This window comes from Rutidosis leptorrhynchoides, chromosome 8 (assembly GCF_046630445.1).
Source record: "Rutidosis leptorrhynchoides isolate AG116_Rl617_1_P2 chromosome 8, CSIRO_AGI_Rlap_v1, whole genome shotgun sequence".
Lineage (NCBI taxonomy): Eukaryota > Viridiplantae > Streptophyta > Magnoliopsida > Asterales > Asteraceae > Rutidosis > Rutidosis leptorrhynchoides.
In genome coordinates this window covers 71,553,304-71,577,414 of record NC_092340.1, presented here as the reverse complement: position 1 = coordinate 71,577,414, position 24,111 = coordinate 71,553,304, and the positions used below count along the sequence as shown (strand labels likewise).

Below are 24,111 nucleotides of genomic sequence, written 5' to 3'. Positions count from 1 at the left end.
CCGGTGACCCGATCCGGAACCGGATCCAAGCAAAACCGGACACAGCAAAAACCGGATCCGGATCCGAGATCCGATCCGGTTCCACCCGGATCCAGTTTTTCAAGAAAACCGGATTTTTTCCGGATATAAACCGGATTTTATCCGATCCGGTTTTTCAAAAAACTAGCTTTTTTTTTTTTTTTTTTTTTTTTTTTTTTTTTTGCAGTTTCAGCCTTTTTTTGCAGTTTTTTGAGTTTTTTTTTTTACCATTTTAACCCCACAAAGTCCATTATAAATACATGGTAATGCCTTGGTTGAAAATGCACCATGGTAACACATTTGGGTCATTTGACGACTAAAGTATAACGGGTGATGGCCATGCCGAAGCTCGATATACTTTAGTCTTAATACATTATTGGGTGATGGCCATGCCGAAGCTCGAAATGTATTAATTATAATTGTATTGTTCGAATAAAAGTGTTTTTATTTTTATTATTGTATCGTTCGAATAAAAGTGTTATTTATATAATTGTATTGTTCGAATATTGTTATTTATATTATCTATTGTGTTAAGCAGTTGAGCATTATAACTTTTCTTTATACCGATTATATTATTGTTGTCAAACGTTAAAAAAATAGAACCGGTAAAAATATAATTCGCAAAATCGAATCCTAGTCCAAGAAAAATCCGAAAAAATCCGATCGAGATCCGAAAAAGAACCGGTTCCGGGAAAAAATCCGAAAAAAATCCGACGCCGAGAACCGGAACCGGAACCGGATCCGGAACCGGTTCCGAAAAATCCGGACAAAAAAATCCGGTTTTTTTTTTGTCCGAATCCGGTTTTTTATCCGGTTTGTGCATCTATAGTCATAAGAAATCAAGTGATGCGCTCAAGGCATTTGCTCACTCTATGCATTTCCAATAAAGTTACAAGAACTAATGATCCATACTCCATAGCAGTTGAAATGGTAAATATCTTATTAATTTTTCCAATACCAAAAAACGACGAGATCTCTATGTGATTCACTTCAAATGAACGTGAAGCAACCAAAGATAACTTACAGAAAACAGGGTTTAGTACATGAGATGAACAAGGAGTCTTCTTGCAAAAAGTGTTGAAAAAAGAATTACGTATGTATATATATGTGCAATGGCAAACAAATCCAAGAATATTACAAATAAATACCTCATTCCGCCTATCCATTTTAACCCTTTATGCAAATTTCCTCTATATATATATAAATGCAACCGTTTCAAAGAAATATAAATTCATCAAAAAGATTAAACAATGAAACGCCACCTGCAAAAGCATAAAAGAATCGCAAAATGTTCTTCACCCACAATTCGCATCCCGAAAGGACTACAACTCTAATAAAGTCGTTCACTCAACTTTTATCTCGTCATCACGTTTATCATAACATTCCACCCCGACTCCTTGGGACAGTGGGTAGTATTTTTCGTTGTTATTGTTTTATGTAACCATGGACATATGATAATATGTTCAAAGTGTTTTATAGCAAACCAGCAAGTAAAGCGCCAGGATCTGATGTGGCGGTCGGTGGAATAGTTGGCTGTAACACAGGTGGCGTAAAGGCAGTGGGAACGCTAATTAGTTGTTCCTTGATGAACTCCTTCAACCTGAGTGGAAATTTAGCCAGATGGTATTAATCTCAGAATACCATAATACAATTTAATATGATATATAAAATATGAAAACGTACTCGAATGTTAGGGTGGGGTCCCCAGACGCCACTGTCATGCGTAGTTGGGTTCTGTCAGCTGGATCAGTTTCAATTCTTACCTGAGAGACGCGTTTAAAACAATTAAACCGTGTCATGTATTTAATATTTAATATGATTAAATTCTTACCAGGCATAACATTGCTTGTGTAGTTTCAGAATAGAAGGTTGTCGTTGCAACTAAATTACTTGCATTTGGATCCTGAATATAGCATTAATGGTAAAATTTGATGTAATTAGTTTCAAAAGAGAAGGCCTCATTACTTGATGTGATTATGTAATAGTTGTTTATTACTCCGTAGTACTTACCAGTCCAGGGCATACAATAAGCCTCCAACTGTTCAACAAATTTGCCATTTCTCCCAACGACATTGGTCTTACACCTTTAACCTTTTTGAAATTATACACAAAACAATCTTAATATCGTACCAGTGAAAAGAATGTAGAAAGTGTACATTGCTATATTAGTTTCTGTAAAGGTGCGTTTGTTTGCTTCTTAATTGAATCACTGAATACTCAATCGTTCAGCATTCAGTGAGTTTATTTTTAACATCCGAATGACACATGATGCTGAATTGTTCAGATACTGAATAATTCAGCACTTATTCATTCTGTTTTATCAAACGAATCCTAAAAAGAACATGATTGAAAATATACGAACCACTTCTTGAAGTTTCAAAGGAGGTGCAGCAAGTGATCTCCACTGGGGGAAAAATTCCTCTGCAGATATTGGTATCGGCTGAAAAAATTTGTTCAAGACAGCAGGAAGACGAAGCTTATTTTCAACCTGTGTGAGACCAAAAGTCAAATAGTCAGTACTGTTTTCGTGGATATAAAAAAGAGCCTTACAGAATCCAAGAAAATGAAGTCTGAGAATGTACCAAGCTGGTTCCAAACTTGTAACGGAAGTCAAGAACCGCAACATCCCTGCTAGGACGTATATTTAACACTTCAAGAGGGCATTGAACCTATGTAAACAAATAAAAAGTTTTCATTAAGATAAAAAAAAAAATAAGGTAAAATTGATTCAAAGAGAAGATTATACAACACCTGTGCTCGCGGAGGAACGATTTCGGGTACTAATGAGATCTCCAACTTGAGATGTGATGGAGACAGAATTATAGCTTGAACCGAGTCAAGTGAAGATGTAGTTTTGTTCCCCAAGAATAGTACTAGGCGGCCTTGATGGCCTCGCCAATCTGCTTTAATACCAATCTGAAATAAAATATAATCAGCAAAATTTTTAGTGTGGCGTATGTAACATGAGCATTATAATACTATCACTTTATAGTACCCAAGGTTGCGAAATCTCTACTCGCGGAGTATTCTCTCGAGACTTTTTAGAAAGTACTCGGATGTTGACCAAGTTTGACTTTGACCGAGTTTGACTAATTTTGACTGATTTTCCGAGTAATCCCGAGTTTTGTCTGAGTGATTTACCGAGTAATCCCGAGTTTTGACCGAGTTAAACAGAGTAATTCCGAGTTCAGTAACAATGATAGTACCTGGACATAAGGATCCTCGTATAAAACTCCACTATCTTTTAGGCATAAAGCATGGAATCTTTCTGCAATATCTCCCATTGGCTGCAAAATAATGAAAGCAAGGTTACTTCGTATAAAATTAACGATAGCTCCTTATTGGTTCAGATTGCGAGGGAGATGATACCTTGATAGAATTTTCCTGGTCTCCAACAGGTGCAAGAGCTAATGCATTTTCTTCACTTAGGACTTCATTTCCAGATACACCAGGTGGTCCTTCGATAGCCAATGGGCTAAGAAGATCTCCAAGAATATCAGAATCGGGAGCACGACTATGAGCCGCGGATTGTGGTTGTGGCTCAACTTCACCCACGATCCCGTTCGCATGAGTAATTTCTTGGTCAATAGAGTTATTTTCCTGGGAATATATTCGAAATAAAGATCATGTGATCATATCAAGGTAGTAAAAGTCGCGAGTCGCGGACGAGTCGGTGCGGACCTTGGAGGGACGAGTCTTGACTGACTCTGACTGACTTTGACCTGACTTTTTAGCGCTGACCGACTTTAAGGCGTTTTTGGGCGAGTCTGGATGGGCCAGTCCCCAAACGGACGCGACGACCAACTTGGCCAACTTTTACAAAAGTAGACAAGGGGATGTTTGTCTTTGCGTTTAGAACTTAATTATTTGATTATCACGTTTTCAAATCGTAAATGAAATAAATAATTAGTTTTTAGTGTCTGGCAATTAAACAAAAAAATCAATTATTTGCGATTTGAGATACTCAAAACGTGAAAATGAAAAAGCAAGTCACCCCTTATTGCAGCAAAACGTGATTATCAGATTATTGCATTTTACTTGTTAATTTAACAAATAATCAAATTTACCAAACACTTAATTGACTGATTATTTGATTATTGCGTTGTCAAACATTATAATCAAATCCAAACACTATTAATTGATAACACGTTTCGATACATCTGATTATTTGATTCTAATTATCTTAAACGCACAATCAATTTTCGAAAACGTAAACCCAAACACCCCCCAAATATAGTATAAGCTAAAATGACAGTAATTTCCTACTTTAGACTCACCAAGTTATTAGTGCTTGGGATCTTGACCATGGGAAGTTGGGTCAACTGTGGAGGTCCATTCGCAGGCCGCTGATCTGTTACCACCAGAGCATTAGAAGCCTGCTGTTGTTGCGACCGTAACTTGATAGCACTTAGCTCTGCAGTATCAGCTTCAGTGTCTTCAGCCTTCTTGATCAATGAGGACTTCAAAAAGGTTATCAAAATCAATAACAATCGCCATAAATGTAGCAAAAATATACTCATTCGGTAAAAATTACTCGATAACACAATATATACCTCACGTTCTGGGAACCGGGGCATTTCGGCTAATATATCCATCAAGGCTGCACCTTTCCTACTTAATGCAAAATATTCGACAGCTCTTTGCTGTATCTCAGCATCAATGCAGGTTTCATATCTGAGAACGTTGAATTTTGTAAAACAAAAACGCAAAAAATGTACCTCCGACAAATCATAAATAAGATAACTAAACTAACTTGCTGAATATCGCCCAAATCTGATTCTGCAATTCCGGATCTGGTGGCTGCGAGTGCATCAAAATCTTTGCGTACGTTGACAGAAGAATGGATATTGTCGGTGTCCTGAAAAAATACATAATCTTAGATGATAGAGAAATATATACTACATTGTAGGCATAGCTGCATATTAAGATAAAATAAAATAAATAATTAAAAAAAAATGCATAGGTATACTCACGAGACAGTTGGAAGTTTCTCATGGATAATGCTAAATATTTCTTTTGGACTACACCCGGGTCGTCTGGCCAAAAGGTGACTGTATTCTCCGAGCAGATATGCGCTAACCTATTCAATATGAATACTCGGTAATCCAATTTTCATCATAAAAAAAAAAAAAAAAAAAAAAATAAAAAACCAATAAAACAAAATAAATAAATAATCTAGATTAATGCAATTTAAGATTTTAATACCTTCATCATTGTTTCATGTATTGCAGGCTTATCAAGATACTCTCTAGCTTTAAGAGCTGCGTAAGGCTAATGAATTATACAAGCATTGTTAGTCAAACAGTTATAAGTTTATAAGGATGCTACAGTAACCAATTAATAAACCGAGTTTAGCGTGATATAAAGTAACCTGAAGGTCTTCATTATTAGTCACAAATTGCACAACACGAAACCAAATGTCATCACTGACAAAGTCTCCCGCTTTGTCAATCAGCTGAAGAATAACATCCACATACCTGAATAGTCATAATGTAAGTAAAACCATATTGAATATAAATGTAATCGGTAAATATTCTTAATTTACAAGATGAAAACATACCATGATAAATCAGGGGCAAATTTCTCTGCAAGAATAGCAGCTTTGAGTGCCAATTCTTCACGCATTGTAAAGTCTGCTGTTGCAAGATACTGAAATAAGAGGTTTATCAGCACCATAATAAATTATGCACCACACAATTTTCTAAGTTTAATGTCAATTATATAAGTTAAAGTTAACTGGAATACAGTTATGACAGTTCATATGTAGAATCTGGTTTCTACCTGCAATAGTTCTTCAACGATGTCTTTAGCATTTGAAACGTCGCACATACCATAGAGTAGATCAAGTGCACGTCTCCGAATGCTGTGAAGTCAATTATAAGATTCAATTAGAAAACATAGCTCTCATACAACAAAAGGTGATATACCACACAAAGAAGATAAATGTAAATACAAATTGATAAGCCATTAAACGCAGTTAACTCTCACCTGATGTCAGGATCCTTTAGCGAAGTTATAATTTGAGCTTGATGTGACTTAATTATGTCCTGAACATCCGTAACCATTAGCATACGAGTCATATTTTCCTGTAAATGCCAATTCAAGCAAATAACACCATCAGACTACGTGAAGATAAAAAGCTTCATATCATCATAAACTAAGTGGCTGTTGGCCTTAATAACAAAGCGCACAACGGATATTTGCATAATTAATAATGTCAATTTAACAACTTCATATCTTTAACTACTTACCAGACCAAGATAACGGATATTCGGCTCACGGACAGCAATAAATTTTCCTAGCAACGCTACACACTGAGACATCATCTCTTTTTCAGCATCCAGATGCATTACCTGTTACAGGATGGTCGACGTAATAATAAGAAAACAGTCCTTGATGGCCATTATTCAATTTAACTTGCAGTGCAATATTAAATATGATAATGTTGAGATAAAAGCTTACAAGAGCAATGGCTTCAAATAAGACAGCATGAGATGCATTGTTCTTATTAACATTTTTCACAACATCTGTTCCCATAAGTATTCGTTGTAAAACCTCAAACAGTGCTCTTCTCGTGTTGGGATCTTCCACGGTTGGAAAATATTGTAGGGCCCTCATTGTTTTCACCTGCAAATTCCAAAATTTTGATATTATTAAGAAAATATTGAAGAATATACGCCGAGAATAACTATTATATTTGACCTTGACCACCGTTTAATCCTAGATGAAAAAGAGTTCAAGGAAGATATGTACAAACCTGAAGCCAGGGCGAAGGAATACCGTAATATGTGTATTCTTGAGGTACATCTTGACTTTTAGCAAGTCTTTCCAAAATTTTAACACACTTTGGAAGACAACTCCAGTATGCTTCATGATTATTCGACACTAAAGCAACAAACAAGCTCATAGATGATGTCAGAACACCAAGATTGCGTTCATCTAATAGTTGTGTCATACGGTCTGACCTGTAAATTGCTTCAAGATTACATTTACATATAGAAGACAAGATATAAAATACTGTGAGAAACATTAAAACCTGTAAACAAGCTTACCAGCCATCTACATTGACAACATCAGGATTTTTCCTAAAGAGCCGCAAAAGACAAAGTGCAGCCTTTTTTCTCACTAGTGGTCTGCAACTACTTGAGATCTGAGATACTAAAACAAATTATCATCTTTTTCAGTTAAAAATATATACTAAATTTTCAGACTTACAAGTAATTTTTGAACATCTGGTGCTAGTGATTCAGCAAATTCTCTACCACCAATGTTCCCAACCTGTAGCAGAGCCCATGGTGAATGTACAATAAATCATTCACAATGTACAATAGATCATTCACAACATATACAGACTATAATGTCATCAAGCAAGTTTAACTGTGTACAACACAAATAGAAGCAAAGAGGGACTGTACAAAATCACAAATAAGTTTGTATAGTCATACCAAAGTCAATGCTAGACATTGAAAAGTTTCATTGCGACCGATAATATCGTTGCGAACTGTATTAATTGCTAATCTTAGAAAATCGTGATTTTCATTTAGCAAGCATGATGTCACTAAATACCCAACCTGCAGGGATCAAGTCATATAAGAAAATCAAAAGCTAGTATATCAAAATTATCAAAATTACCTTCAATATATACATAACATAAGCCAGTATTAAGAAACACATATGTAATATTTACCTGCTTTTCTGGATATTTTGGTGCAGATATCAAAGAAACCGCTTCCATATGACCAAAGTCCACATCATATCCAAGCATAAATATGTAAAGCATTTTCCAAACATATTTCTTCTTCTCGTATGGTGTCAACTGTTGGAAACGAACCCCACAACAGAAATTAACATAACAATTATAGCCAATAGACCACACAATCACTATACATAATGGGTATTGCAATAATGGACCCTCCTCTCAAGTCTCTTGAAGACTCTCTCTCTCTCTCTCTCTCTCTCTCTCTCTCTCTCTCTCTCTCTCTCTCTCTCTCTGTGTGTGTGTGTGTGTGAGTGTGTGTGTGTGTGTGAGAGGCCGCGTCAACATTATTGGATATCCAAAGATCCATTTAATAATACTGTTCATTTTATTTTTTGCCTGCACCTACAATTGAGGTAGCTAATATATAGATGGAAACCTAAGCTTGCTGTAAATCATTCACTTACATAATAGGGACAGATAACCTTAGCTGATGTTTCTTCTAACTCCAACTCGTTCTACTCACAGCCAAACATCATCAATGTTGGACAATTGTCCAAATTTGTCAAATAGTTACTAGACAAGGTGAAAATGTTTTTCGTATGGAAAGTGTGAGAACTATTAGGTAATAGTTTAAGCCAATTTTGAAGACTTTTTGGGCACTCCATCAACGTGCATATTTCAAAGTCATAGAAGGTGGGTTGCCGTTTACATGTTTCTTGTTTACATGTACCTAACACGTGTAAGAAGGAATATAAAGAGAAGGCAGTGGTGCAATAAGAGACGATCCAGATATCACAAAAGAAAAACATAGTTGATAGGTACAATCGACCGGGAGTGTTTTTGTGAGGAAGAGTTTATTCTTGTAAGGATTAAAAAGAGTGTACGAGAAACATAGATTTTATTATAAAATTTAAAGGGTTTGGGCTTAACACATAGAGTACTATTTCTTGTTAGGGTTATGCCGAACCACATAAATCATCTTGTCTATAAGTTACTTTATATTGCTTTCTATTTTTTTCTCGCAAGTTTGTCTCAAACATTTATATCCTCGCTTTCCGCTCTAGTGAATGCGTTAGGCAGGTTTTCATAACAAATGGTAACAGAGCGCCAAGGTTTTTCGGATAGTTTTTTATTTAACATGGAGGGTAATAGTAGTGGAACCATTTGATGGAACCGGAAATTTCACCTTGTGGCAAACAAGGTGAAGGATATTTTGGTTCAAAAGGGCTTGGCAAAGCCGTTGAAGGGTAAAACGGACGACAAAACACAAAAGATGACGGCTGCCGATCGGAATGACATCAAGGAAAGATGTGTCAGTACCACTCGCCTTTCCATCAGTTATAAAATCATTAATATGACAGCGGCGAAACTACCCCAACGGGTTGTGGGTGGCCCTCGAGAAGTTATATCTCGTGAAAAACATGCCCGCGAAGTTGCACTTGAAGCGTGATCTGTAACAGTTAAGAATTAAGAATGGAGGAAGGTGGGAATATCATTAACCACATGAATGTGTTTAATAGTCTAGAGGATCAACTTGCAAAAATTAAGGTTTATATTTAGTAAGAAGTAAGACCCTTATTCTTCTTACCTCTTTTCCCAGTTCATATTATATATCATTGGTTGCTACGCTTATATACGCTAAGGCTACTGTAAAGATGGCGGGAGTAGTATTGACACTTGTCTATAAAAGACGAAGATCCAATGACCGTTTTAAGCATGATTTTGCTATGGTTAGCCATGGTAAGTGAAAGTTTGCTGAAAAGAGATTCGGTAACTGTGGGTCCAGAACAAGAGACGGTATGAAGGGTATCCAGTGCTTCAAATGTCAATGTCTCAAACAATTATATCCTCAGTTCCGCTCGTGTAGGTGCGTTAGGCAAGTTTTCATAACAATCAACCCAAACTAGCATCCAAAAATTTGTATGAGCGTACTAACGAGCGGTTATGCACCTCCTGATTTGTAAGTGATAACTAACACGTGTAAGTATGTAACCATCTCTTATGATGATATCTTTCCTTACTAATGAAGAATATCACTAAAGTCATCTCAAGTCAAAACACTAGACATGATAATCCAATTCAAGCAACACTTACAAATTTAAGTGTATAAGTTTATTTAAGTGTTTTTTAGTCAAATCAGGTCAACTTCATAGTTTCCTCAAGTAATCACACTCTAAAATCGCCTTCAATTAACCAAACGAACTAAAACCTAACTTGCAAAATTCACGCCAACCTAAGACCAATACATAAGGTACATTTACAGAGCTACCAGCAAAATGTATATACAGATATAGTCAAAAGTATAAAATTAAATCAGTTTTGTTTATCAGCATCATATCTTAATTATGAAAACTGACCTTTTCATTTTTGAATTTAGTACGGATATTGCCGAGCTCTTTATCAACACGAAGGCGTTCTAGTTCTTTGTTTTGACAATTACGAATTTCAGAGATGAATACCGAGAGACCTCTCATGCCGGATAACGCCATCTCCGGCAGCTACGATAATTCAGTTCAGATCAGATCAGATCCAGTTTCACTTTAGAGGTGTCGGAGTATTATATATCTATCTGTATCTATAGCTAAAAGGTGTGTAGGTTGAAAATTGTGGATCCGAAGTTCTAAAATACGGTCAATGTAAAATCAATTTCAGTTTTATAAGGGTGATCTATATAGAGGGAGGTGGAATGAGTAATTTTGAGATTGTTAAACATTAAACAAAAAAATGGAAATAAAAAGAAGTAAAATTTAGACGTAACTTGATGAATATTCAATAATATTCAGCAAGTTAAGTAAGGAGCATAAATGAAATTTAAGTAAGTAGCATAAATTAAATTTTAGCACGATTTAAAATCTATGTAAATTTGATTCTACTATTTTCATTGCGTCTACTTATTTTTATTTTATTATTTTTTATTTTTAAAAAAAAAACTTTTTCCTACTTAAAGAACGGAGGTACTTTCGTAAGCAATCTCTTTATCTGTCGAATAGAGAGAGGGATGACTTTCTCTACTTTTGAGAGTGTTTCACTTTGGGTGGAGAAATGACTTGTCTTTATTCTCGAATAGGGGAATGATTGTCTACATCTCGCCTCCCCATACACCACTCATGTGGTATTGGTTTTTGTTGTTGTTGTTGTGTTGAATATTCAATACTCGATGGCTAGTTTTATTTTGAGTTATTGAAATATAAATGTATGAATTTATTTTTCAACAATTAGTATAAGATTTGACTTTGAGTGGTTAAAAGATGAAATTTTATTAGTAAAAAATTGTAAGTGTAATTAGTGCAATTTCTTAAATATCATGTATACTTTGACTAAGAGGGACGAAGTGTTATTACGGAGTACATGTTTAAGAGACTGTAAGTCTGTAAACGCACGATTGATTAGATATAAAAATGTGTACAAGCAATTTAACAAAGGTAAATTAATACTTAATACATATTCCGTATTTATTTATTTTTTAATGTAAAGTTGCAAGATTATAATATAAAATCAATACGTGATGAGTTTACCTACTCTCAATAATCTCTCTATTATTGTTTTGATTACATTCTTCGTTAAATTATTTCAATTATTAGTAAAACCAATCAAATTTTCGAAGTTGTACTCGAAAAGTAATATTGGCTCTTTGGAACATCCGAAATGATAAGGTCTTTGATCGATCTTCCAATTCAACAGAAGGCCTGGTGAATAAGATTCAAGTGTTGGCGGGTTGAAAAAAATGCCAGTAAGTTCAAGCTTCATGCCTTCATCGCGCCACATATGTTTGGGATGTTTTAATACAGAGTATTAAAGTTGGAATATTTTAAGGAAGATTGTATACTACTATAATTTTTTGAGAGTTCCGTACACCACCATTTTTTTACTAAATGTGCACTGAAGTGTTTTATGGTACAATGATTTAAAGCACGTTTTGATTTAAAGCATGTTTGGTGGTGTATAGCTAATATATAGTCACGGATCATCATTTGTCAGTGGTATAGGTAAGCAATTAGATGAATACGAACAAACACGATAAACAACACTTCCTTTATTCAAAGCTCAGGATAGTAGAGCAGCAGGCTACAAACAAGAAAAATACAAGGAAGACGAAGCAGGCTATATGGAATGCCTAAGGGAATCTTAAAAATCAAAATTCAACATTTGAATCCCAAATGTTTTCACAATTACTGAACACCACTCCATCTAGCCCAATCTACAAATTGCATCCCACCATAAATGTTGTTTGCAAAACGCACGCCCACAGTAAAAGCCATTGCCACTAGAGGGACCTGCTTCGCCAAGGGAGAAGCTTCAACCACACTTTCTAATCCATTGATGACTTGATAACGTGTATTTGAAGACACGGCAAGGAAAACACCTGGATATTAAGGTCCCGTTATACATACAAACACAAAAACAAACATATGAGAAACTGTTAATGATTAAGGTCCCGTTATAACTTCACAAGCAAATGAGGCTAGTACGCTAAGTTTAGAAGATTTCAAAAACATACCCCATAAAACAGCACTTTGTACCAAAGGGGGCACACGTACATCACATTCTGATGTATGCATCCTCCTGAAATTCAAAAAATAGATATAAATGATACTCCATGGTCCGTACGTCCAAAATGTTATCAAATACTTGTTATTATGGTTGTGTTAAAAAGTTTAAAGGTCTCTTTTGAACAAATCTCTTTCTGACTATACTTATTTGACCATTAGCAATAACCACAAGATATGATCAGATTAACTATAACACATAAACTTCATCATGCTTGGGGGAATATAGGTATTCTAGCATTATTAATTAATAATACTAATTTAATAATCAAAAAATATTCAAACAAAGTATCTTCTTCACATCGCAGTGATGGTTATTTATTTGATCAAGGAGACATCAGGTGATAGCATACCTTTTGGCGTTCATAATCATATTTGCAATTCCTTGGCCTATAAGACCGCAACCAAATCCAACTGAACCATACAAGAGACCCTGAATGCATAACAAGCAACATACAAGTTATCACCAGAGAACATAAAAAAACAGATTAATGACCAAAGGGCCATTGGCCTAGCGGGATCGAGGTGTCCCTCTAACCATAAGGTAATAGGTTAAAGTCTACATATATATTTGTGGAAAAATTCGTTTTGAGGTGTGTGAGTTACCTTTATAAACAATCCAATTTGACGATAAAGATGTTAAATTTTTTATAAGTTCTTATATCTGAAAAAAATCTACATAACTTACTAGAAAGATCAGTATACCTTGTAAAAGTATGAAGCAAGCCGCTGCTGTGCTGAAAATCGACTCCCTGGTCTCTCGAATTCAAACACACTGCACAACCAACAAAGTATTAATATTAACAAAAAAATATATATTATGTATTATATATTATATATCTGCTTTAAACAAAAGTATATCATGTCCATGGTTAAGTGTTGAATTAACGGCATGAAAATCACCTGCTAGGAAGTGCTGAAACAGAGTTCTTTAAACCACTAAACAAACCACCACTTGCAACTGGCCGTTTCCCAATACGTGCATACGGTGCCAACATGCCAACCAACGCAATATCAACTACTATACCTACCAAAAGATCAGCAGCATACAACTCAAATTCATCCCAAAAATCTTTTCCTCTTTTTTGCACTTCAGCGAACGTCGCACAAGCAGAATCAATCACTATCTACATCATGCGAAACAACACTTAAAAGTTAAACCCATTGTTTAACCAATAACAACATTATAAACAAGAAATACATGAAAACAAACCTCAGTTCCAACTTTAAACAAAAACGACGGATCAGCAAGCATTCGGTTTCTAAACATCGCAAAATTTTTAGTCAAGAAGCCCATTATCCAACCTGATCCCTGTATATCAAATTACCAACAAACCTAACCTTAACACCTTTTACCAAACATAATACATCTATGCATTTAATATTGCATTTCACATTTAGGTTTGAATGAAATGGTTTATACCTGTAATTCGAGGTATCGAGTAAGAATAAGTTTACGAAGACCTGTAGCTTCAGCAGCCTTCAACATATCATCAGGAAGACTATTAACACCATGTGATTTAGCCACTTTCATCACCTCTTCATACATCAACAAAGGTCCAAATTCCTTCTCCTCATGATCATCATCTTCACCACCGCCACCACCTCCGCCGCTATCACCGCCACCACCGCCGCCACCGTTACCGGGAGGCGGGAACTTACCATTTCCATCATCGTCATCATTTTCGTCATCATCTCGGTCAGGCATTTCGTCGAACACTTCAGTTACAATAGCCATATTTCCTAAACTATCCGACTTAGCACAGTTTAACTTACTTACATACAAACTTCTGCTTAAATTAAACTTACTTGAAATGGGTTTCGTTATAAAAATGGAAACCTTGTACTCGGATACTGGTTTAAACTTAATCAAAAATTGTCTCGGACATTCATGTCGGCGTGATGTACAGTTAAGTTTCATGACAGCTATACCTGGTGGAGGTAGCGCCATTGTTGCCGGAAATTTGACCGGAAACAATTACAAATTTGCAGAAACTTGACAACAAAAGTTAACAAATTGCAGAAAATTGAGCACGAATTTTGACTTGACAGACTATTGAACAAATTGATCAAAGCAGAAGCAAAAATAATGACAACTACGAACTTAAAATGAAATCATTTTGTCGTCTTGTACGTCGCTACAGACGATAAACCCTAATTTGGTTTCTAATTAATTGGGCTTCACGAGGGCTAACAAATGGGCTGATTTACCGGAACGGATACATAAAGGAAGCCCAACGAACGTGTTTGTAATCAAATGGAAGGGTTGGAAACACCTTGTGTCTACCATCTGGTCTCGAACTACGAGGCTCAAACGCATAGATATTCGAAACCTTTGAGGCTCGTGAAATAGGCGAACTACAAATGAAATATTTTTTCACTACATGAGAGTCGAAGTTCTTAGACCGAATATAACCCGACGCCATCACCTCAATAATCACCCCATCGCGCCACCATCGCGCCGTAGTGGGGCGTGATGGTGGCGATTTTGCTCCGGCGCGATCACCCCATCACCTGGCGTGTTTACAGAGCTTCGAGCTCTCTGATTGGTGGAAGTGGGCAACGGTCGCTTGTCACAGTTTGGAGCCGTTGATGAAACGGTAACAAGGAAAAAAAATAAATAAATAATGTAAATAATATAAATAAACTCTATAAATACACCCCAAATCACTCCATTTTTATACAACAAAACACACTTATTTCTCTCATTTTTATACACTCTTTATAATTTATATTTACCAATTCAAAACCATGTCCCAAAACCACGATCAAAATGAGTTCGGTTCCGGTAACATCTACAATTTCGGGTCACCTAATATGCCCGGATCGAGCTCAAATTCGCCTCAGAACGTTCGGGGTAATCGGCCATTTGGCAACGTCCCGCCCCTAAATCTTCAACAAGAATTTAATAATCCGCAACTATTTTCTCAATTTCTACAACAACAATTTTCACAACAACAACAACAATTTTCAAACCCATATCAACAACAACAATTTCCAAACCCGTATCAACAATTTTCTAATTTTGCACGACCCGGTGTTATACCTTTTCAACTCTCAAATACTCAATCATGGCAACAATCACAACAGACATTTACTCCTTTAAATACCGAAGAAGTAGAAGAAATTCGTGGTGAGCCGAGCCAACCAAAAGTACGCGTTCGACCTAGTCATAAACGAAAGGGAAAAGGTGTTCCAAAAGAACCACAAATTAAAAAATTGTGGACTCCACAAGAAGAAATTTGGTTGGCTACGTGTTGGATTGATTGCTCGGAAGACGGAGTTCATGGTAACTCTCAAAAACATGACGCATTTTGGGTTAGAGTTCGGAATAAGTTTAACAATAACGATTTTGGTTATTGTCAAAATGATGATCAATTAAGTGGGAAATGGCGTCATTTGGATAAGGCGTGCAAAGATTTCACGGTCATATACAATGAAGAAGAGCGTAACCCAAGGCGTAGCGGTCGCAACGAGGAAGACATATATAACGTATCGGTGCAAAGATATGTTAATCAGGCATCGAAGCCGTGGACTTACAAGGATGTTTGGGAATTTTTGAAGAAAAGGCCGAAGTGGTATTCTCCGCCTTCGATTAGTGGTAGTGGTAAGAAAAAAGCAACAAAAATTGTAGTACAACTCGAAAACGATGATGATGATGATGATGATGATGCTGATGATTATGATGATGTGGCCGAAAACCAAACAATTAATCTTGGAGAAGATCGTTTGAACAACCTCGGTCAGCTATTTGGCGATGATGCTATTATACGTCCAATCGGAAGAGATCGAGCAAAGGCTGCGAGAAAATCCGTTTCGTCTGATGCGGCTACTTCATCACGTGGTACAAACTCTTCACGAGGTACGGCCTCTTCGAGATTCGACGAGTTGTCTGAAAAGTGGGAAGCAAGAAAGGAGGTGGAATTGGAAGATTGACAGACAGTTTTGCAGGCAATCGTTGAGGAGGAACGTCATCGATCGGCAATAGATTGCGTTGCGAAATTATGGAACTTGAACGTTGATGACATTAAGGACCCGATTGAGAGGCAGAAAGCTGTGAGGTTCAAGAAAAAGATGACAAAAAAATACAAAGACTACATTGAAGTTTCAAGCGACAGCGACGACGAGTAGTAATTGTTATCCTTTTTTTATTAATGTGTGTTTTAATTTGTAGGAAATTAATAAGGTAATTGTATTAGGAATTTTTAATTATCGTAATTTTTATTTTTTAGGACTTTTATAAATAAGGTAATTGTATTAGGAATTTTTAATTGTCGTATTTTTTATTTTTTAGGACTTTTATAAATTGTATCCGTTTGATTTTAATTAATTTACGTGTGTTTTTATAAAATTTTATTACTTATATTTATATTAAATATACAAATGAAAATAAAAAAACTCAAACAAAAAATGAAAAAACAAATAAAAATGTGGGATCAATAACCTTCATCACACCCCCATCACGCCTACCATTACAAAATCCATCACCCCATCACCCCTATCACCTTTGCCACATCAGCACTATACCCCACAAAAACCCCCATCACCACTAAAAAGGGTCTTACCTACCTTATGGAAAGTCAAATCACTATTAGTGCATCATCACCTTGAACCTTGCGTATACAATCTAGTCTTGATATTGTGTGTATATACACTATGAAAATCGTATTAACTATTTGGTGGAAGCTATAAACACAAATGACAATACGTAAACAAATCTCTTTATCCTTGACGCTTACAACTTCGATTAAAACTTGTACTATTTTAAGTAAAACAGTTTTGGGCTAGTTAAGTCACCCATAAAAGAATTTGATTTAAAAGAAAAGTGGATGGATATGTACTAAACAAAAATAAGTAAAGGTAATTTTATTTACTTTACTTTATAAATATATACAATTTATAAAATTTGCACGAGTGGCAGCAAATAAATTTATAGAATTTTCGAGATGGTCGCACAGTAAAATAGTTCTTTCAGGATGAGAAATGTGGGTAAGGAACATTTTGAGATTCTTTTTGCACGATTAAATCGTGTATTTGTAGGTGGTGTTTCATTGTTTTCCCATTCTTGATGAATTTACATTTCTTTCTTTCTTAAACAACCTATCTCTTTATCCTTGACACTTAATCATCACCCGTTGTGTCCGGCTTCACTCTATTGCACTATGACGAATATAATATTAGTTCGGTAGTCACCACCATATCCTCGCTGGAAGGCAGGATGCATATTCTTAAGTGACCTATAGTGACACCTGTAACGACCCTGGTTTTTTTTCAACGTTTAATTATTAATAATTTATTATTAATGCTTGTGTTTTAATAAACGTGTTCTTATACGTGTTACTTGTTACCGTATTTAAGTTTTCATGTCCCGACTTGTCTTTGTGACACACGTACTTTACACGAATAATATTTTGAATATTATTTACATTCATGATTAATTATTATTAATCATTTTTAATTAACTAATGATAGTAGTAAATTACTTGGGCTTATTTATTTAATTTGTTACATACTTGGGCTTTTATTAATGGACATGAACTTGGAAGCCCACCCTACTTTCTTAATGGACTAATTAGCCCATTTTTATGCAAGTATCTCATTAAGATAAAACTAGATTAGTTAGTCACATGAGGAGGCTAGTTACAAGTATACTTACACCCCTTTTTCCCATGCCATTTAGCTTTATTACTACTTCTAGCTTACACCATTCTCCCACATTCGAAAGTTAGCTTTTGAACCTTCCCCTTTGGTGCCTAAACCGTCGACTTTCAAGCAAAGGGAGGGAGTTCAAATTTTTTTTATTTGTTACTTATTTACTTATATCCCATCTCATTTTTCACACACACTTACTTACACTTTCATTTCTCCAAGCTTTTCTCTCTAGTTTGTAAGTAAACAAACTTTATTTTCTTCTTCCTTTTTCTCTTAAAAACCGAATTTCAAGCATCATCATTCTTACTTATTTTGTTACTTGTTGTTTGTTGTTGTTAAAGATCAAGTTTTCTAACTTGTATCTTCATGTAATCTTGGTTACTTTCATCTTTTGTTTGATGAAGAATCAAGAAAAAGAATCTAAACTTGTTAGTTTATGGTTCTACACTTAAATGTTTTCAAAATTTAAAGTTCATAAGTTTCATAATCATACTTGTGTTCATGTTTTGTAGACTTAAATCCTAAGCTCCAAACTTTGATTTGAATCTTCCTAAGTATGAAACAAACATGAACATAATACTTGTACTTTAGTTTAATTCTTTCTTTTGTAAGTACTTTAAAGTTGTGATGTTGTTAATTTGGTCAAGTATTACTAGTTAATCTTGATCTCATATTTCTTGAAACTAAAAGTTAACTTTGTAAGTTCAAGAACATGAAAGTATAACTTTCTAGTTATAACTTCATACACTTGTGTTGGATCTAAGTTTCTATAGCTTATGGTCTTCTAAATTTATTGTAAACAAGAGCTTATAAGCTTACATACATTTTACAAGTTGAAAATCTAAGTTTCATAACTTATGGTTTCATTAAAGTGAAGATCCAAGTTCTATAACTTAGGATCTAACTTAAGAACACTAGATCTAGACTTTATAGTCTAGGATCTTTAAGATCTAGCTAAGATATAAGTTCTACAACTTATGATCTTGATTATTTAGTTTACTTTCAAGTTTGTAGTTTAATATTACTATTAGAACTCATGTATGTGTCGGATCTAAGATCTTGATGTAACTTTGGTTCATCAACCTTCATACAACTCTTAAGTGAGTTGTGCTACATATCTTAGACTTACACTAGTGTTATGATGGTTAAAATTTGGTTAAGATGATGCAAACACATCAACGAGTTGTACACTTGAAGCTATACGCATCAAGGATGAGAACCGTGATGAGCATCAAGCACCAAGAACCCACCGGAACACCGTTACTTACTGTTTATGGAACTGATCATTAACCTGGGCTACTGTAAAAGTTGATTTCCAGCTAGTTCAGTTCGAGTAGATGATTTTCCGTTTAGACCTCGTCTTAATCCGAGTTACGGTTTAGGATTTATGGCCATCCGAAAGTCACTACACCCTTTTAACGTTGTGCTGAAATTTCTGACCTACTCGCACTTAAACCGTCGCCACGGTCAAATGAAGATGAGTTTTGTTCTGAAAATTAGTCAGCCTCTAGGGGACTCATATACGGAGCCATGGCCACTGGTCTCACCCCATTTCAGTTTGTATAGAGGTCATGGCGACTGAATGAAGTCAGCCCTTGTTTCAAACCCTAGTCTTGACTTAAAACTTACTTTACACTTTTTGTTTAATGATGAATGATGATGGTACTTAAGACCTAATTTACATACTTTTAATTCTTTGGGAACGATTTACTGACTTAGTAACTTTTGACTTAGATTGAGGACCTTTCGTGTAGTGACCCGAACTTTTCCATGTTTATATATATTAATTGAGATTAATATTTACATGACTAAATGTTTCCAACGTGTTAAGCAATCAAACTTGTTAAGACTTGATTAACTGAAATAGGTTTCATATAGACAATTGACCACACAAGTTGACCGGTGATTCACGAACATTAAAACTTGTAAAAATTATACGATGACATATATATGGTTATATATATAGTTAATATGATTTTATTATAAGTAAGTATCTCAATAGGTATTTTAACAATGAGTTATATACAAAAAAATGAGACTATTAAATTAAGAAACTCGAAAACGATATATATAACGATTATCGTTATAACAACGTCTTACTAGGTACATATGAATCATATTAAGATATTGATACACTTGGTTAATTATGTTAAATGATAAGTAAATATATCATTAAGTGTATTAACAATGAACTACATATGTAAAAATAAGACTACTAACTTAATGATTTCGAAACGAGACATATATGTAACGATTATCGTTGTAACGACATTTAACTGTATATATATCATACTAAGATATATTATATATCATAATATCATGATAATGTAACAATTTAACATCTCATTTGATATTATAAACAATGGGTTAACAACATTTAACAAGATCGTTAACCTAAAGGTTTCAAAACAACATTTACATGTAACGACTAACGATGACTTAACGACTCAGTTAAAATGTATATACATGTAGTGTTTTAATATGTATTCATACACTTTTGAAAGACTTTAAGACACTTATCAAAATACTTCTACTTAACAAAAATGTTTACAATTACATCCTCGTTCAGTTTCATCAACAATTCTACTCGTATGCACCCGTATTCGTACTCGTACAATACACAGCTTTTAGATGTATGTACTATTGGTATATACACTCCAATTATCAGCTCTTAGCAGCCCATGTGAGTCCCCTAACACATGTGGGAACCATCATTTGGCAACTAGCATGAAATATCTCATAAAATTACAAAAATATTAGTAATCATTCATGACTTATTTACATGAAAACAAAATTACATATCCTTTATATCTAATCCATAAACCAACGACAAAAAACACCTACAAACACTTTTATTCTTCAATTTTCTTCATCTAATTGATCTCTCTCAAGTTCCATCTTCAAGTTCTAAGTGTTCTTCATAAATTACATAAGTATAGTTTCATAAAAATCAAGAATACTTCCAAGTTTGCAAGTCTACTTCCAAGCTTTCTAATCCATTCCAAGTAATCATCTAAGATCAAGGAACCTTTGTTATTTACAGTAGGTTATATTTCTAATTCAAGGTAATATTCATATTCAAACTTTGATTCAATTTCTACAACTATAACAATCTTATTTCGAGTGAAAATCTTACTTGCACTGTTTTCGTGTCATGATTCTGCTTCAAGAACTTTCAAGCCATCCAAGGATCCTTTGAAGCTAGATCCATTTTTCTCATTTCCAGTAGTTTTATCCAGAAAACTTGAGGTAGTAATGATGTTCATAACATCATTCGATTCATACATATAAAGCTATCTTATTCGAAGGTTTTAACTTGTAATCACTAGAACATAGTTTAGTTAATTCTAAACTTGTTTGCAAAAAAAAGTTAATCCTTATAACTTGACTTTTAAAATCAACTAAACACATGTTCTATATCTATATGATATGCTAACTTAATGATTTAAAACCTGGAAACACGATGAACACCATAAAATCAGATATACGCCGTCGTAGTGAAATCGGAGGCTGTTTTGGTTTGGATAATTAAAAACTATGATAAACTTTGATTTAAAAGTTGTTCTTCTAGGAAAATGATTTTTCATATGAACATGAAACTATATCCAAAAATCTTGGTTAAACTCAAAGTGAAAGTATGTTTTTCAAAATGGTCATCAAGATGTCGTTCTTTCGACGGAAATGACTACCTCTTTAGTAATTGACATGTAACTTAAATTTTCGACTATAAACCTATACTTTTTCTGTTTGGATTCTTAAATTAGAGTTCAATATTAAACCATAGCAATTTGATTCACTCAAAAAGGATTTAAAATGAAGAAGTTATGGGTAAAACAAGATTGGATATTTTTGATCTTTTTAGCTACGGAAAATGTTTAACAAATCTATACAAATCATATCCTAGCTAATTTATATTGTATTATACATGTATTCTAATATATTATGTAATCTTGGGATATCATAGACACGTATGCAAATGTTTTGACATATCATATCGACCCATGTATATATATTATTTGGAACAACCATAGACACTCTATATGCAGTAATGTTGGAGTTAGCTATACAGGGTTGAGGTTGATTCCAAAAATATATATACTTTGAGTTGTGATTTAGCCTGAGACGTGTATACACTGAGTCGTGTATTGATTCAAGATAATATATATCGATTTATTTCTATACATCTAACTGTGGACAACTAGTTGTAGGTTACTAACGAGGACAGCTGACTTAATACACTCAAATCTTTAAAACATAATAAAAATGGTTATAATTATATTTTGATCATACTTTGATATATATGTACATATTTGTATAGGTTCGTGAATCGATCCGTGGCCAAGTCTTATTTCCGAGGAAGGAAATATCTGTGAAAGTGAGTTATAGTCCCACTTTTAAAATCTAATATTTTTGGGATGAGAATACATGCAGGTTTTATAAATGATTTACAAAATAGACACAAGTACGTGAAACTACATTCTATGGTTGAATTATCGAAATCGAATATGCCCCTTTTTATTAAGTCTGGTAATCTAAGAATTAGGGAACAGACACCCTAATTGACGTGAATCCTAAAGATAGATGTATTGGGCCTAACAAACCCCATCCAAAGTACCGGATGCTTTAGTACTTCGAAATTTATATCATATCCGAAGGGTGTCCCGGAATGATGGGGATATTCTTATATATGCATCTTGTTAATGTCGGTTACCAGGTGTTCACCATATGAATGATTTTTATCTCTATGTATGGGATGTGTATTGAAATATGAAATCTTGTGGTCTATTGTTACGATTTGATATATATAGGTTAAACCTATAACTCATCAACCTTTTGGTTGACACTTTAAAGCATGTTTATTCTCAGGTATGAAAGAAATCTTCCGCTGTGCATTTGCTCATTTTAAAGACATTATTTGGAGTCGATCATCGCAATGGGACCAGATGTTGGTGACTTCGTCCAGATGGATTAGGACGGGGTATGACATTTCAGACCAACCACTTGCTTACTATTCTCGCGTATCGACTTTTACTAGTTTCCACTGTGAGTTATAGCATCCCTTTTTACTTTAACTATTTTGGGAACTGAGAATACATGCGCATTTTACGTTTTACATACTAGGCACGAGTACTTAAACTTTATATATGTGTGGGTTATACAACGGCATAAACTTTCCCCTTAGGTCGGTAACGTTTAGTCATTGGTCTTTGAACCGGTGAACGCGAGTCTTAGATATGGATCCATAGGGTTTGACATCCCCACTCGGGCTAGTAGCGCTAGCATTTAACGGGTGTTTAATACTTCGTAAACTTACACACTCACCAAGTGTACTTTTAGGGGGTGTTATTTACGTTAAGTTAGTTACCAAGTGCCCACGGTTATACATTTACTTTTCATACTGTTTTGAAACACTGAAATCTCATGGCCTACCTTACGTTACTGTTATACTTAAACTATAGCTCACCAACCTTTGTGTTGACGTTTTTAAGCATGTTTTTCTCAGGTGCTTAAGGTTTGATTGCTTCCGTTGTAGTTGCCATGCTTTGTAGACTCCCGCTGTGCTTATTAGAGATGTCTTCGCATGAAACGTTTATTTTGCATTCAAACTTTATTACTTTTGAACAATGAATTTGTAACGACCTATGGGTCACGTACTATTATTATCGCCTTCTATTCGTAGAGGCACATTATCGTATGTTAAACATTTGACGTTGGTTATGACGTCACCTTTTCTTATGAATGCAAACTTATTTTAAAACAGCATATAGTGTTTGACCTTGTAATGATCCTGTTGTTGATGATCTGTACACAATGGTTTTGTACGGGGCATCACATTTGGTATCAGAGCATTGGTTGTAGGGAATTAGGTTGCATTAGTGAGTCTAAACCGGACCGATTAGGATTCACTAATAGGACTAATCTACAACTTGCTAGTTTACTTGTTTATGCGGAACTTGCTGCATGCTGCTGTTTACTTTTACTGCTATATGCCGTATGCAACTAAATGATTTCACTACTGCATGCTATTATCTGCTTTCGATTGCATGATACTTGTCATTATTGCCATGCTACTTAATGCTATAGATGATCTAGACTGTCGTAGTTACTTTGCCTAATACGTGCTTGCTTTGTGACTTACTGACATGGAAAAAGTTATTTTTCCTTGTTCAGATGTCGGATGTCCCGCCCGTTATC

General features: G+C 34.8%; 2 protein-coding genes across 2 annotated transcripts; both read right to left on the bottom strand.

Moving 5' to 3' along the window:
* Window positions 1-1,067: 1,067 nt before the first annotated feature.
* LOC139862965 (AP-2 complex subunit alpha-1-like) lies at window positions 1,068-10,361 on the bottom strand. Its single transcript, XM_071851600.1, has 26 exons — window positions 10,075-10,361; window positions 7,706-7,834; window positions 7,464-7,589; window positions 7,234-7,296; window positions 7,071-7,168; window positions 6,776-6,983; window positions 6,481-6,645; window positions 6,270-6,371; window positions 6,007-6,104; window positions 5,800-5,881; window positions 5,579-5,667; window positions 5,390-5,495; window positions 5,224-5,289; window positions 4,992-5,098; window positions 4,772-4,876; window positions 4,572-4,692; window positions 4,296-4,478; window positions 3,388-3,618; window positions 3,225-3,305; window positions 2,770-2,934; window positions 2,601-2,687; window positions 2,381-2,506; window positions 2,029-2,109; window positions 1,850-1,921; window positions 1,702-1,781; window positions 1,068-1,618 (listed from the first exon to the last, which is right to left on the bottom strand). The coding sequence occupies exons 1-26, from the start codon at window positions 10,204-10,206 to the stop codon at window positions 1,492-1,494; spliced, it is 3,030 nt and encodes a 1,009-aa protein (XP_071707701.1). The 5' UTR covers window positions 10,207-10,361; the 3' UTR covers window positions 1,068-1,491.
* Window positions 10,362-11,738: 1,377 nt separating this feature from the next.
* On the bottom strand, window positions 11,739-14,334 carry LOC139862175 (protein RETICULATA-RELATED 1, chloroplastic-like). Its single transcript, XM_071850735.1, has 7 exons — window positions 13,688-14,334; window positions 13,478-13,576; window positions 13,168-13,391; window positions 12,970-13,039; window positions 12,618-12,697; window positions 12,216-12,280; window positions 11,739-12,080 (listed from the first exon to the last, which is right to left on the bottom strand). Exons 1-7 carry the CDS (start codon window positions 14,213-14,215, stop codon window positions 11,887-11,889), a joined length of 1,260 nt encoding a protein of 419 aa, XP_071706836.1. The 5' UTR covers window positions 14,216-14,334; the 3' UTR covers window positions 11,739-11,886.
* Between the last annotated feature and the right edge of the window lie 9,777 nt (window positions 14,335-24,111).